Source organism: Lepisosteus oculatus, chromosome 13, assembly GCF_040954835.1.
Source record: "Lepisosteus oculatus isolate fLepOcu1 chromosome 13, fLepOcu1.hap2, whole genome shotgun sequence".
NCBI lineage: Eukaryota > Metazoa > Chordata > Actinopteri > Semionotiformes > Lepisosteidae > Lepisosteus > Lepisosteus oculatus.
In genome coordinates, this window is record NC_090708.1 from 24,503,343 (window position 1) to 24,516,650 (window position 13,308).

Below are 13,308 nucleotides of genomic sequence, written 5' to 3' on the forward strand. Positions count from 1 at the left end.
TTCTAACTGCGTTATCCAACACAGGGTCGCCGGGGAGCTGGAACTTTTCCCCCGCAAGCAACAGGTGCAAGGCAGGTTGCACCCTGGATGGGACGCAGGTCCATCACAGGACACCCACTCACACCACGGTAAGTTTTCCAGGAAGCCAATTAACCTGCCAGTATGTAATTGGATTGTGAGAGGAAAACAGAATGCCCAGAGGAAATCTAAGCAAACATGGAGAGAACATACAAACTCTGCAGAAATCATACCCCAGGGACACAAGGCAGCACTACTAACTCCACAGCCGAAACATTGTTTTCTTTCTTCTCTTTTCAGCATGGAATAAACCTATTCTTCCTTTGCAGCCTATGCATGCTGACACAGCTACCCACCTGAACTACAGTATCACCTTGCTGCCCTCATACCATTGAAACATGAATAATTTTGTATTCAGCTCGTGTGTATCACAGATGTCCCCCGCCCCCTCTCACAGCTGGTGGCTTTTAGTGCAGCTGAGCTCGAGTCCTTAATAGAACCAAGACAAAGGTTGGAGATCTAAAACTACTTAATAAATTACATAGTTAATAGGCAGCCACCAACATGTTTGAATCTGTTAAAAACCCAGAAGGTGTGCATGTCCCCAGGACCAGGATTGGAAACTCCTGGTGTCCCATTTACAGCTTGTTTTACAATGGAACCTGATCCGTAGTCTAAGGAGGCCTAAACCAATATTTCCAACTCTATAGAGTAGTGTTTCGCAGTCCTGCTCTTGGAATGCCCCTGTGTCTGCTGATTTTTATTCCAACTAGGCTCATAATCACCAGGGCTAATTGCTACCTGTGGCTGATCTGCTTGGTGGTGCAGAAAAAAAAATCTGCAAACCAGCAAGCAGATCAGCCACAGGCAGCAATCAGCCCTGGTCCCAGATGGACACAGAACCAGCAGACACAGGGTTACTGCAAGACCAGGACTGGAAACCCCTGCTACAGATGCAGTGTTTGTGTACCACTTCAGCACAGTTGCAGTATGTGAGAACTGGTGTGCCAAAATCAGATTTGGCGCTGTTTAGCTGCTTAGCCCTAGTAATAGTGATGTACACCATATATTCTTCATAGACAAATGTTCTGGGATTCACCATTTGGAACTTCCTGCAGCAATCACATAACAAATGTTTGAAACTGAGTTTAATTTCACAAAAGGCCACTTTTTCGCCACCCTGTTTCGTCAGCAGCTCATTCCTGGTGTTCCTTAACAGCACCCCTTCCTCTAGGAGAGCTTTCCAGGCTGTGATTGAAAGGGCAGACCTCTAAAAGGCTGTTTTTGTATACCCCCTGTTTATAAAGTAAAAACTTGTGGTTTTGAGAACATCATGTTTGCAAGTGGCATGAAATGCCTAAAACTTTGGTGACTGAGAGTAACTATGTTGTATGTCTGCCACTCATTAGTTTTCATTATTCCATTATCCTAATAGACATGCAAGTCAGAGTCAAGTTTCCTCCCTCCTCCAGACCAGATGCATATTAAGCACGGCAAGAATGTTGGATGTAGAAATATGCACTGATTAAATCATAGTTACCGGAGACTAAGTAACTGCGTTGCTCTGTCATAGTAAGCAGGCACCATGACTGCATTTTTAATGGTGACCCTTTTAATAGAATCCTATTTGATTGCCAATCCCACCTGTGTAGGTCCAGTTTCTCCATAGTTTGCTAATTGAGCTTGTATTTACACAATTTTCCGATATCATTTGAACATGGAAGGGCTGAAAATCTTAATCAAAAGTCGTTAACAGAGAGTGGAGACTTCAGTGTCCTGCTGTACCCAAAAGAATGGCTAAAAAAAATTCAATAGATTTCTTCATATTCCTGCTGTTAACTGTAATGCACCTTTCTTAGTTTATCGCTTTGGTGAGATTTTAATGCACAATGTTTGTCTGGGAAATGCTTACAATTTTTAAATGTCTTCTGAAAAAGAGACCAGATGTAGTGCAGCAGGAAAGACAATTCAGAATTTTTTGTTTTTCTAATAGAAAAAATTACAACATTTTAATCATACAGATCCTAAGAAGAACAATTTGATATAATACAGAATTGAAAAATAATTAATCCACAAGCATGAGTAAACTATTGTCTGTGACAGTATAAATAGCTGAGACAGTATGGCAGGCTGTAGTTTTGCAATCTAACAGATTTTGGGTTTTGTTACTGATCCAGAATTATCTGTGGGTTTATAACACCTTGTGTGCAACTGATACCATCGCATCAACTGAGAAGAGAGAACAGAACCTCCAAAGAAGAAATCTAATTTAATCCAATCACTGCCCGATGAAGATCGTTAAAGACCGAACACCCTCTGTACACATATTTTGTCTGCAATGCAAACTCTGGCAAATACTGTATTCTGACCTGTTACTCAATATGTGTCTGGAATCAAGGAGCTTTGAAAATGACTTAATTTTTGTTGCAAATGTGAACTCAGTTGCTTTTGAGGCTCATGTTGCCCTTGGATACATAAATGCAACGTATTCTTTTCAAGATTCTCTTGAGCTGCTGTTTGTTCCCACAATTTCCTTTGGAGAAGAATTTGGCCGCCTCACTATTGTAACTGTTAAAGAAAAGATACCATTCTTGTCTCTGTTGGCATTTGTTCTCTTTGACAGTGAAGCAGAAACTGTCAAAACATTATGTTCTAAAATTGTAACCAGGTGAAGCTGACTCGCCTCTGTTGACTCCTCATTTATATAAGACTGCTGATATGGAAGTAGTAGCTTGGTTGTGGTGGAGGCCTAATTTACTTAGAAATCCCATATCTCATTTTGTATAGCATAGTGTGGATGTGTCTGATAAAATGAATGACTCCATTACAATGTATAACAGAGTAAACAACTTAACTCAACCTGCCTGTCAATCTAAGTAAAGTACAAGTGATCTTTAATATTTGTTTTGAGATTAATGTATTGAGATTATTAATGGAAATAACAAAGAGGGGGAAGTTCTCAATTCTCAAAATGTAATTTTGAAATTACAGGCAGTAGGTATTCATGGAAACACAAGTGTTTGGATTGAGAATTGATTATTAAATAGAAAAAATAGGGTGCAAATAAGAGTGGAATAGTGAAATTGAGATGATGTAATTAGTGGAGTACCACAGGGTTCTGTATTAGGACCACTGCTTTTCTTATTTTATATCAATGTTCTAGATTCTGGAATAGGCAGTAAACTAGTTTACAGATGATACCAAATTAGAATGATTAACATCAATTTAGATTGGAATTCAAGCATGACTTCAGTCTTGTCACAGTTTAAATAAAGAAAATTTTGAGAAATCCAGGATTTTATGTAAGAAATGCAATTAGAGAGTAGAGAAATAGTCACTTCAGTGCCAGGTTTGGTGTGGGCATAGATTTGAGTATTGTGACATAGAAATGATAATTCAACCCATTTGATTTTAATAACTGATCAAGTGAGAACATGTAAATGCTGAATATTAGGGGTCCCAGTATCAGGGCCCTGAGGAACACCAGACTTAACGAACCCAACTTTAGAACTGAAACCCCCAAGAGAGACAAAATGTTGGAAAACAGAAAGGTATATGTTTGCTAAATTGGAAAGCTGTGAATCAATGTGAATATTAAAATCACCACGAATAATGATCTTATTAAATCCGAAACACAACAGTGCAAGAAAATCCACAAACTCACCTAAAAATGCATCATTATGCTCAAGGAGTCTGTAAATTTTACCAATGACAGTAGAATGGGTAATAGAGAATACAATGAGACCTGATGCAAGTACAGTAGGTAAAATCCTGAAAGGCCTGGACGAAGTCAACTCGGCAGATTTCTGCAGAATCAACAACCAAAGGTGACTAGTGGAATGTATGTGAAGGTGCATTTAAATCTGAGAACAGAAGGTGTGTATTTACAGAAAGGGTTGTGGGAGTAAGGAAAAGGCTACCCAGCTATAGTACAGTATGTTGTTGAAGTTGAAACCCTGGTTTAAGAATTGGCTCCTCAATTAGATTGAACTTGCTAGATGGGCCAAATTGTTGCCTTTCTTATTTTTTTGTGTATTCTGGTTTTTGGTAAAACAATGTGTATAATAGCTCCTGTGTTCTTTTTAAACCTATTGGTGGATATGTCGATCTTTGGTTCCAAAGATTTTTTGTATTTGAATTCCTGAAGAAACACACCCTGTCAAGGTATTGTTCTCTTATTTATAAAATGAGTATGCAAATCAATATCTCAATATCTTCACATCAGAACCACGGTTTTATGTACTGTGTAGGCCAACGAGTGTTGTTTGTGATTCTAGTTCCAAAAAGATAATGTGAGTACAGTAAGTGTAAATGAAGATACAATATTATTTTTTGGATAAAGAAAAAAACCCAATTTGTACATTTACAAAGCAACAGTCACTCTAGGTAACCACCAGAACTGTAACTTTTATTTGCTAATAAATATCCTCATAAACAGGCGTATATAGTCTGTAAGACCTGACAATGCCTCTTTGGAAATTATAGAAAAATAAAATACAAGAATTATAAGTAACTTGTACTTTGTACAAAAAATCTCATTACATTGCTCAGCAGTAACATTTGCTAAACACCGTTTCTGTGTCTTCAAATCTTGAGCGTTGTAGCAGTCTGGAGCGCATGGGGCCAGCTCACTCTGTCGACCTGGAAGGCATGCTGTGCGTTTGAACATGTGCTGAATGTTTTCATTGTCAATGGAAGATGTCACTGTCTCACATTAAGAGGCATGAATGAGGGTGCTGCATGGCATTTGTATGTGGCAACTGGCATTTAATATACAGCATCCCCAATTCTCTTGTTCTCCGCTGTGCCTGGACTTTTCAAACCAAAGAATCACTAGGTCTTTACATGATGTTGCAGTTCACACATCAGTCCACAGGAGGGAAGGCTTCTGTTATTTTACTGTGGGGCCTGAAAGGCGTTTTTGAAAGGCTATGGGGGACCTCTCTTCCTGTCTCGCTGGCTTTGTTCAGACTGGCTTTCACAATTCACCTCTCCAGTTTCTCTTTAGTATTCTGGATATACGATTTCCAAAGTTACTACTCACTATTGGCCATTCACAGGTACAGGAACATATGCGATTGGATTCCATTTCCGTCACTCAGAACGCTGGCTGAACCTACACATTGTCAGATCTCCCCTTTATGACAAAACAATTGGAGGAGTGGGCACTCAACAGCTACTGAAACTATACTACGAAAGGCTTCAGTTAGAATGAAGACTATTCAACTTTACAAAACTGGACTTTTAGCATAGTTCCCTCAAATCATAGTGCCTGAGGTGGACATGTCTGTACGGTTATGACTTTGTTAAACTGGTAACAAAATTTTTATTTCTGTTATTGAATTGTTTTATAATAACTGCATATATTGCTGAGTAAACTGAATTAATTAAAGGACTAAAGAAATAAAACAGAAAATTTACTAGGGCTTTCACAAACAGGACCGCACACATATAAATATTAGGTTAAGATAATAATCGGTAAATGGATTATACACTTAAAAGTTGACAACATTCAATAATTCATACCTAAAATTGGCTCTTCATGTTTTTCAAGTATCAGCATACCAGATAATCTGGGAAGATTTCAATAACTTAACAAGAATACCTTATGACTTTTACTTATCAAACTATAAAGTAATTAATATATTAAGGACAATCCTTTGATTGCACATTTGATATTAGCAGCTACATGGTCACAAAACATGAAAAAAACAGAAAATCTGTAGATTACATCCCCAAATTTACCATACAATTCTATACTTAGCAATACTGTTGCCACCACAAGGCTTATTGTCTTCGTCAGCTGACCACAAAGTTTGTTGTAAAAAAGTCTGAAGGAGTCATGTCTCCTTTGCTTGGCATGGTTGTCTTCCAGTCATTAAAAACAGTCTTGGTTACAGAGTTCATTTATTGGAAGTCGAAAGGAAGCCAGTTTTACTGTTTCTAAAATTGTGCCAAAGGGTTTACAGTTTGTTGCTTTTGCAGGACCGTCCCGTAGGACTTGCAGGAAAAAAGTCTTCCTATTGGAAAAAAAAAAAGCCGAGGCACAGGAGAGGGCTGTCTGTCTGTCCGCTGTATTTCATACATGAAAGCCCTTCTCCTGCATGTGTAGAATCTGCAGCCTCAATGTCTGTATACTGCTCACTATCCTTCTCTGGTGACCAATTAGCGTGACGCCAATCCTCCTGACATCACTGGAAAGAAGGAAGTGATGAAGGAATGAAGAAAGGAAGTGATGAAGGAAGGAAGAAAGAAAATGATGAAGGAAGTAACGAAGGAAAGGGTGAAGAAAAGACGTAACCAAGGAAGGGAGGAACAAAGGAAGAAAGAACAGAAAGAAAAGAAAAATAACATATTCAACAAGTTATTAAACACACTGTGGTGCAACCAAGTGGCATTTTACTGTGGAAATGTTTACTGTCTATGAATGATGACCCAAGAGCTGAGAGATCAGCCCTGTGATTGCTCCTCCAGCTAGGCCTGACTATACTACACCGGGAGTCAAGGAGGGCAGGACCCCTGGGATATACAGTGGCCTCCAAAAGTGCTGAGACAGCAAAGTCAATACTGCAATTTGTATTTGTGATCAGGGGATGAATATAAATAAAAATTACAATATAAATACATTTAATGGACATTTTATTTTCGGGTAGTCCTATGCAAATATTTGATCATATTAGAACAGAAACAGTTACAGAGGCAGCCATGAATGCTCAGGACAGGCCATGCTTCACTGAGGTGGTGTTGTTGTTTGGAACATCTGCAGTTCCTTTGTTTCTTCAGTAAAGGTTTACCTTGGTCTGATCTCTCTACAAAAGCTCTCCTTGTTCATCTTTGTACAACTGAGCAAACAGCAGGGGATATGAAAGGTAATATGGCCTGGGGATGCATGCTCACCTCTGGAACAGGCTTCCATCTTTATCGATAATGATGGCTACTGCAGAAAAGAGTCTGCAACTTTTTGTCTGCTTTTATAGAAGAAAGTTGCTTTGATGCATATTGGGAGGAGCTTCACCGTCCAGCCTGAAAATTACCCCACAACATGCAGCCGGTGCAATCAAAGAGTTCATCAGGAGGAATAGTGCAAGATCTTATATAACTCAAGCCCAGATCTAAAAAGCATTTCACATGTTAAAGAAATAATTAATGTCGGAACACCCCACAAACGCACAATAACTCAAAGTAGCTCCGGCAAAGCATATAAAATGATTAACTAAACAGAATGGAAGCTCAACGGGTGACAAATGTCTGGCAGTTATTCCCTCATTGGGATATGCAACCATACTATCACATTCTGAAATGTACTTAAAGTGAATGTTCACTTCTGATCTATACTAATACTTCCAGTCTCTTGAAATCTTTGGGTTAAACTTAAAACATTTGTTTGTTCTAGTACAAGCAAATGTATGCATGGACGTACCAAAAATAAAACATATATTATATTTTACTTATCATACATATTAAACTTATGATCATAGTTCATATATTGGTTGGCGGTAAAAAGCAAAAAGTTTTGACTTTGCTGTCCCAGTGCTTTCAGAGGACAATATATAGTGTTTGCGTTGCCTTTCTCTGTCATATTCTACTTATATGAATTTGCCATGTTTTATGATGTAATTGCTGTTATCTTTAATACTATTGAATTTGTCTTTGTATGAGCACATCTGAAAGATTTTTGTGCATATTCCTTTACTCTGTAGTACTTTCACACTTTCTTTTTGTGGGCTGAACGGTACTCACTCAATGCTCATCCGTGTTACGGAGTCCAGGGTAGTGAAACCTGCTGCCATGAAATTGTTTTTATACTGGCTCATTTTAATGGAGTCCAGCCAGTCACCAATTGAGATGAATAAAGGGTATTCTGGGACATCTCCAGGGGATTCTGGCAAACTGCAGACATAAAAGCAAAGATAAATGCATAGAAAAGACAAACAATGAGAAAGATTTTGTGCAAGTGCCAAAGTCTTATTAATTTACACTCTCCTACATTCTCCACTCCCCCTTATTAACGCATACATTATAAACGTTATGCATTTTAAAGTTCCTCTTCATAGGGAGTGCTTAGTTCTGAAAGTCTTTCATCATAGAACAGAAGTGTGGGGCAGAATCTGCAGCCAGTGAAGAAACTGCAAAGAAAGTTAGAGGGGGAATTGTATTCAAAATATTGAATGCTTATTTAATAGCCAGCTAATTTAATAAACTACTGAAATACTGAGCCAGCTCTGGTTTGCTCATTTTGCAGCTCAAACCAAGCATCTCGATATCATCAGTGATTTTCCAAAGCTGGACTAATTATGTGAATGTGGACAATAACCGTAGTTCAGTTAATTAACCTGGGGTTCATGTGGAATGATAATCCCAATGGTTTTGGAGGACACTGGCATTGTCTATGACTTCTTCACATAACCAATCAAGGGATCAGCCCCAAATCACTAAATCAGCTCCTACCCTTGCACATCCTCCACAAGCGTTTGTAGGCTGCTGGGGTTACGGATGAGCTTGTCCAGGAAACTGACGATGTCAGTGAACTTGGGCCGGTGGCTCCTCTCCTTCTGCCAGCAGTGCAGCATGAGCTGGTGCAGGGTTACAGGACATCCCATGGGAGCAGGAAGGCGGTATCCTTCTTCTATTGACAAGATCACCTGCAAGAAACATGGGCGACCTGGCTCAGCTCAGGCGATCTCAGCCCAATTCCCCAAGGCTCGGTGAACTTCAGTTTAACATTTACCACACCACTTTAACTGCATACATGAATAAAAAGCTAACATTTATTTTTTTTCAAACTCTTTTCCAAAGGATTTCTAAAAGGAAACCTGGGATCATGTGTTTTTTGAAAAGGGCTTGGAAACTGACCATGTGTGTAAGACCTGTGTTATCGCTCATCCAGTGATTAGAGAGCATTGTGTGCGGTGATATTCAGTTTATGTGGAGGGCCTGGGATGAGTCAGTACTCGCAATGAATTTAAAAGGAATTTGAAAGGAAATGGCAATGACAGTAACTCTTTAAATACTTTTTAACAATGTACTTGCACTGTAATTAGACAATCAATACTAATAAGATTAAAAAGGAAAACAAACTGTCCTGTCAATTTTCATTCTTTATGATGAGGGAGAGGGGCTCTTCTCAGGTTTATGGAATTTGGAACTAGATTTAGATATTCACCTTCAAGGATAAGGTGAAGATCTCAAAACCACAAGAAAAGTGATTTAAGGAATGAAGAGGAGGAGAGGAGTGTCTAATTTTATTTTGCTGTCTTGCAATTCATGTTTTGACACCAAAACTAAAAAGTAAAAATCAGTATCATTACAAACACAATCAGAACAAAGATTTCTTTGTTTCTCCCAGTTTTTCTACCTCTCAAGCTCAACCCTTCCTGCTCCCATAATCGCAATATTAACTCATTTATAACGTAAAATGGGGGAGCTACACAAAATGCATTAGAAACTCAAGTTTTAGTTTCCAGTTTTAGCTGTGATCAATTTACATACCTCTACAGCCTTTCTTGACAAGCTTATTACATGCCTAGGCAACAAAATGTTCAGATATCTTCTGTTCCCCACCACTATATGTACTGAATATGTACTGTTAAAGTCGTGAGAAGTGATATAGTAATACTGATGCTATAATGAAATGAAAAGACTGCATTCCTGATGGTGTTAGATGTAAATAATTAATGCAGATTTGAATTTGCTGACTTTGCTTCATGCGACTCCTAATGAAGATGCTGAAAATACAAAATGATGAAAGTGGTGAGGATGGAGAGATGTTTCAAGGAGGTCTTTACTTGAGTTTGTAGAGCTAATCCAAGTTTATCAGCGAAACGTGAAAGCGATAAAGTGATCAAACAAAAACAACATCAACACAATATTATTATTATTATTATTATTATTATTATTATTATTAATTTTATTATTATTATTGGTGGACGTGGACTAGTTGAACTAGAGTCCGCTTGCAACTCAGCCATCGCTGGCCTAAGCGACTACATCAAGCTAGGCAAAGATATGTTTACCAGGCTAGTGAAGGAGCATGATTCCGGCAAAGCAAAATACTCTCTCCAAAAAGAAGCTGAACTTATCAAGGAGAAGTACTTGAAGCAAGAGACCGCTCAAGCTCAAGAATCAACTCAAGCTCAGCATTGAAAGAAAGAAAATAGAACAGCTCAAGAGCAAGTCATTACATGGACAATTCTATTGAGATCTCGACACAGCAGCAGTTGATAAAGAGGTGTCCTTCGTATGGTTACACAGTTTTGGTCTAAAAGGAGAGACAGAAAGCTTGATTTTGGAACAGCCAGTTGATAGCAAATGCAGAATGTGCAGCAAGGCAGAAGAACATATTGTTGCAGGCTGTACAACACTTGCACCGTCTGAGTACACCAACAGACACAACAAGGTGGCCAGCTATATCCACTGGACAATGTGCAAACATTTGGGGGTACAAGTGCCTGACAAGTACTACGAGCACGTACCCGAAAAGGTTGTCAACACCACCAATTTCACCATCATGTGGGACATGCCTATAGTCACAGACCGAACCGTCCTGACATTGTGCTGCATGACAAGAAAGAGAAAACATGCCTGCTGATCCATATAACCATTCCAGATGACTTGAACGTCATGATTGGAAATTGGAAATTGAGATCAGCGGGATGTGGAATGTGAAGACAAGAGTTGTGCCAGTCATAGTTGGAGCACTAGGGACACTCAAAAAGGGATTTGATCATAACCTTTTGTTGCTCCCAGGCTATCCATCAGCAGGCGAAGTGCAGAAGATCTCATTAACGGGCACTGCACACATCCTTCGTAAGGTGCTAGAGTAAATCGCTTCAATCTCTTGTTGAGATCTGGATTTACAAGATACCGACAAAAAATATCCGGTGAGAGGAAGAAGTTATAATAATGAGGGAATTAACTTATAGTTTGTACTAAAAGTTTGTATTATATCTTGTTGGCTATGTATTTCTTTACTAACTCTGTTTCAGGATGTCTTGTCTCAAAAGATAATATAGATTCACTTTATCTTTACGCATAGCTGGCATAGTTCTCAGGGAAATGACCGAGTGACCTCTCCTAGAACAAATGGTCTATTCAGCAGAAGGGGCTGCTTGTCAAGCAAGCCAGGAGTAAAGAAAATATAGGTACTGGTCAGCATTCTAGAATGACCCTATATAGCCACAATGCAAGCAGATATTTATGTGGGAGTGTATCTTGTATCATTTGTTTCACTGTATAAAAGAACACTGTAAGAGTTGTCTTTTGAGTCTTGCATACAAGAGCAAGACTCCCATATGCATATGAAATAAAGACGAATTTCAATACAAAAACTCTCGGCTGATGCCTTTTGTTTGGCACAACAATAATAATAACAGAAGTATAAACCTAAAAGTTTGATAGAACTAAGTCTAAGTAAAGTTTTAACACTTTTCTACAGGTCATTTATTGAAAGGGTCTTGACATACTATCTCACTTATGTGTTACTGAATTTCGATTTACAAGGTGAGATGCCCTTTTGTCCTCTGCTGTAAAAGTGACAGGATGTCTTCCATCCCTACTGCCCTATTACTCTCAAACAATGTAAAGTAAATCTCCCATCTCATGTAATACTATTGTACTGTTTTCTCTGTTGGTAATGTTTGCCTTCCTTCTTGTATTGTTGTATAGGACTGGGCCAAAAAACAAATTTCCCCCAGAGAATAATAAAGCTTGAATTAAATTGAATAAAGTAATAGGAAACAAAAGCGTATTTAAATAAAAAAAGTATTACAACCAATTTAATGATAGTGACAACTTCTATATAAGAATCATTTTCTTATCAAACTGTAGTATCTGTTTGAATTTATTTCAGCTAGTGTGTATTTTTTCAGAATTAGCTCACAGGAGGAGACAGGAGGTAGCGGATACTACTATAGGCACTATTTAATATACAACAGGAAATAAATGACCAAGCTTCCCGCTGTTCTGCAACTTAGAAATGGACCAAATGAAAACTTTGACCCTCAGTCTGTTGCTAATTACAATACTAGTACAGTACATGATAGCAAACTTGTTTCCCGCTATTATTGTTTCCAGGAGTAGGAAATCTCTTTGAGTTAAATGAGTTAATCGTTTGTGACTTGCATTTTGCCCAAGCCTTTGTCTGTTCAGAACATAGACTTAAAAGAAGCAGGAACAAGAAATAAAACTGGTGGCTCCTTAACAATTCTGCACAGTCTCCCTGTGAAAAAGGAGAGAGTTTTGTATCACCCAGCCACTTAAAACCTCAATTCCTCTCAATTCCGGGGAAGATGTAATACACAGAAAATTTAATTTTTTACTATTTCAGTCGTCCCCAGTATAGTTCCAAATTGATTGCTCTGGGTTGCGTTGTAACATCCATCTTCATTCTTTTTCTATTGAAAGACATCCCTGCTGGGCTCCTACCCACAAAGAATGAGGATGTTTTATGCTGGACTGAGACCCCTGTGCAATTAAACCTTGTGAGTAAGTGGCCTTGGACTTGACATGTTTCACAAGTCCTGAAGCTCCTTTCCTGCATATGCTGGGGAGCCATCTAGGTACACCAGCTGTCGAAGGTTAATTGAATGCATTTTTGCTCATGCTCTCCCCAGCCAGTTTTGCTCACTCTGGGAGCCATGAGTAGAGGAGAGGGATTAAGACAATGCATCATGTTGTCAAAGCAGCTGAACACAAGCCTACTGAAAGCACCTTTGTGGTGCCCTGGAGTAATTTCTGATGTTTATTCTCAGCCCCGCAGATGTCCCATCACTGAAACGTCACAAACGGTTTCCTTCTCAAGCGCGTGCTTGTTTATCAGGTATTAATATTCACTTAGGAAGCACTTGTTGTAAGTGCCGGTTTAACAGAACGTAGGTTGGAGGCCCTTGTCTGTTTAGTAGGATGGATTCTGGGAAGAAACTTGTTCAAGTGGCGTAGGTCTGCCCTCAGCTCTATTAAATCCTTGGTATATTGGGAATAAAAAGGCAGCACAAGTCTACCTACCCATCCTCTCTTGAGAACATTTGGTGCCAATTAAGCAAGAAAAATTCTTTAGGTTCTATCAAGAACCTGCATTTCTGGGAATGAGGTGGAAGTTTGGGAGAAGTTAACCATCTACAGTACTTTTTCAAAGATCCATTCTAGTTACTGCCAAATGGACAAGATGGGCCCAATGACTAATTTTTAATTATTTTTATGTTCCTAAAAGACCACTTAGTCCTTCACAATAAGACCCAAAATCCAATTCTTTTCCAACCAGATTATCTGACTAAGGGTTGCGGGGGAGCTGGA

General features: G+C 38.8%; 1 protein-coding gene across 1 annotated transcript in view; it reads right to left on the minus strand.

Moving 5' to 3' along the window:
- Positions 1-4,405: 4,405 nt before the first annotated feature.
- The window catches only part of epha6 (eph receptor A6), a 280,518-nt gene continuing 271,615 nt past the window's right edge, over positions 4,406-13,308 (minus strand). Inside the window, exons 15-17 of the mRNA XM_069197241.1 lie at positions 8,467-8,660; positions 7,759-7,908; positions 4,406-6,212 (exon numbers count right to left, since the gene is read on the minus strand). Of these exons, the coding sequence (XP_069053342.1) occupies positions 6,098-6,212; positions 7,759-7,908; positions 8,467-8,660 (459 nt within the window). The 3' untranslated portion in view covers positions 4,406-6,097. The remainder of the gene's footprint in view (positions 6,213-7,758; positions 7,909-8,466; positions 8,661-13,308) is intronic.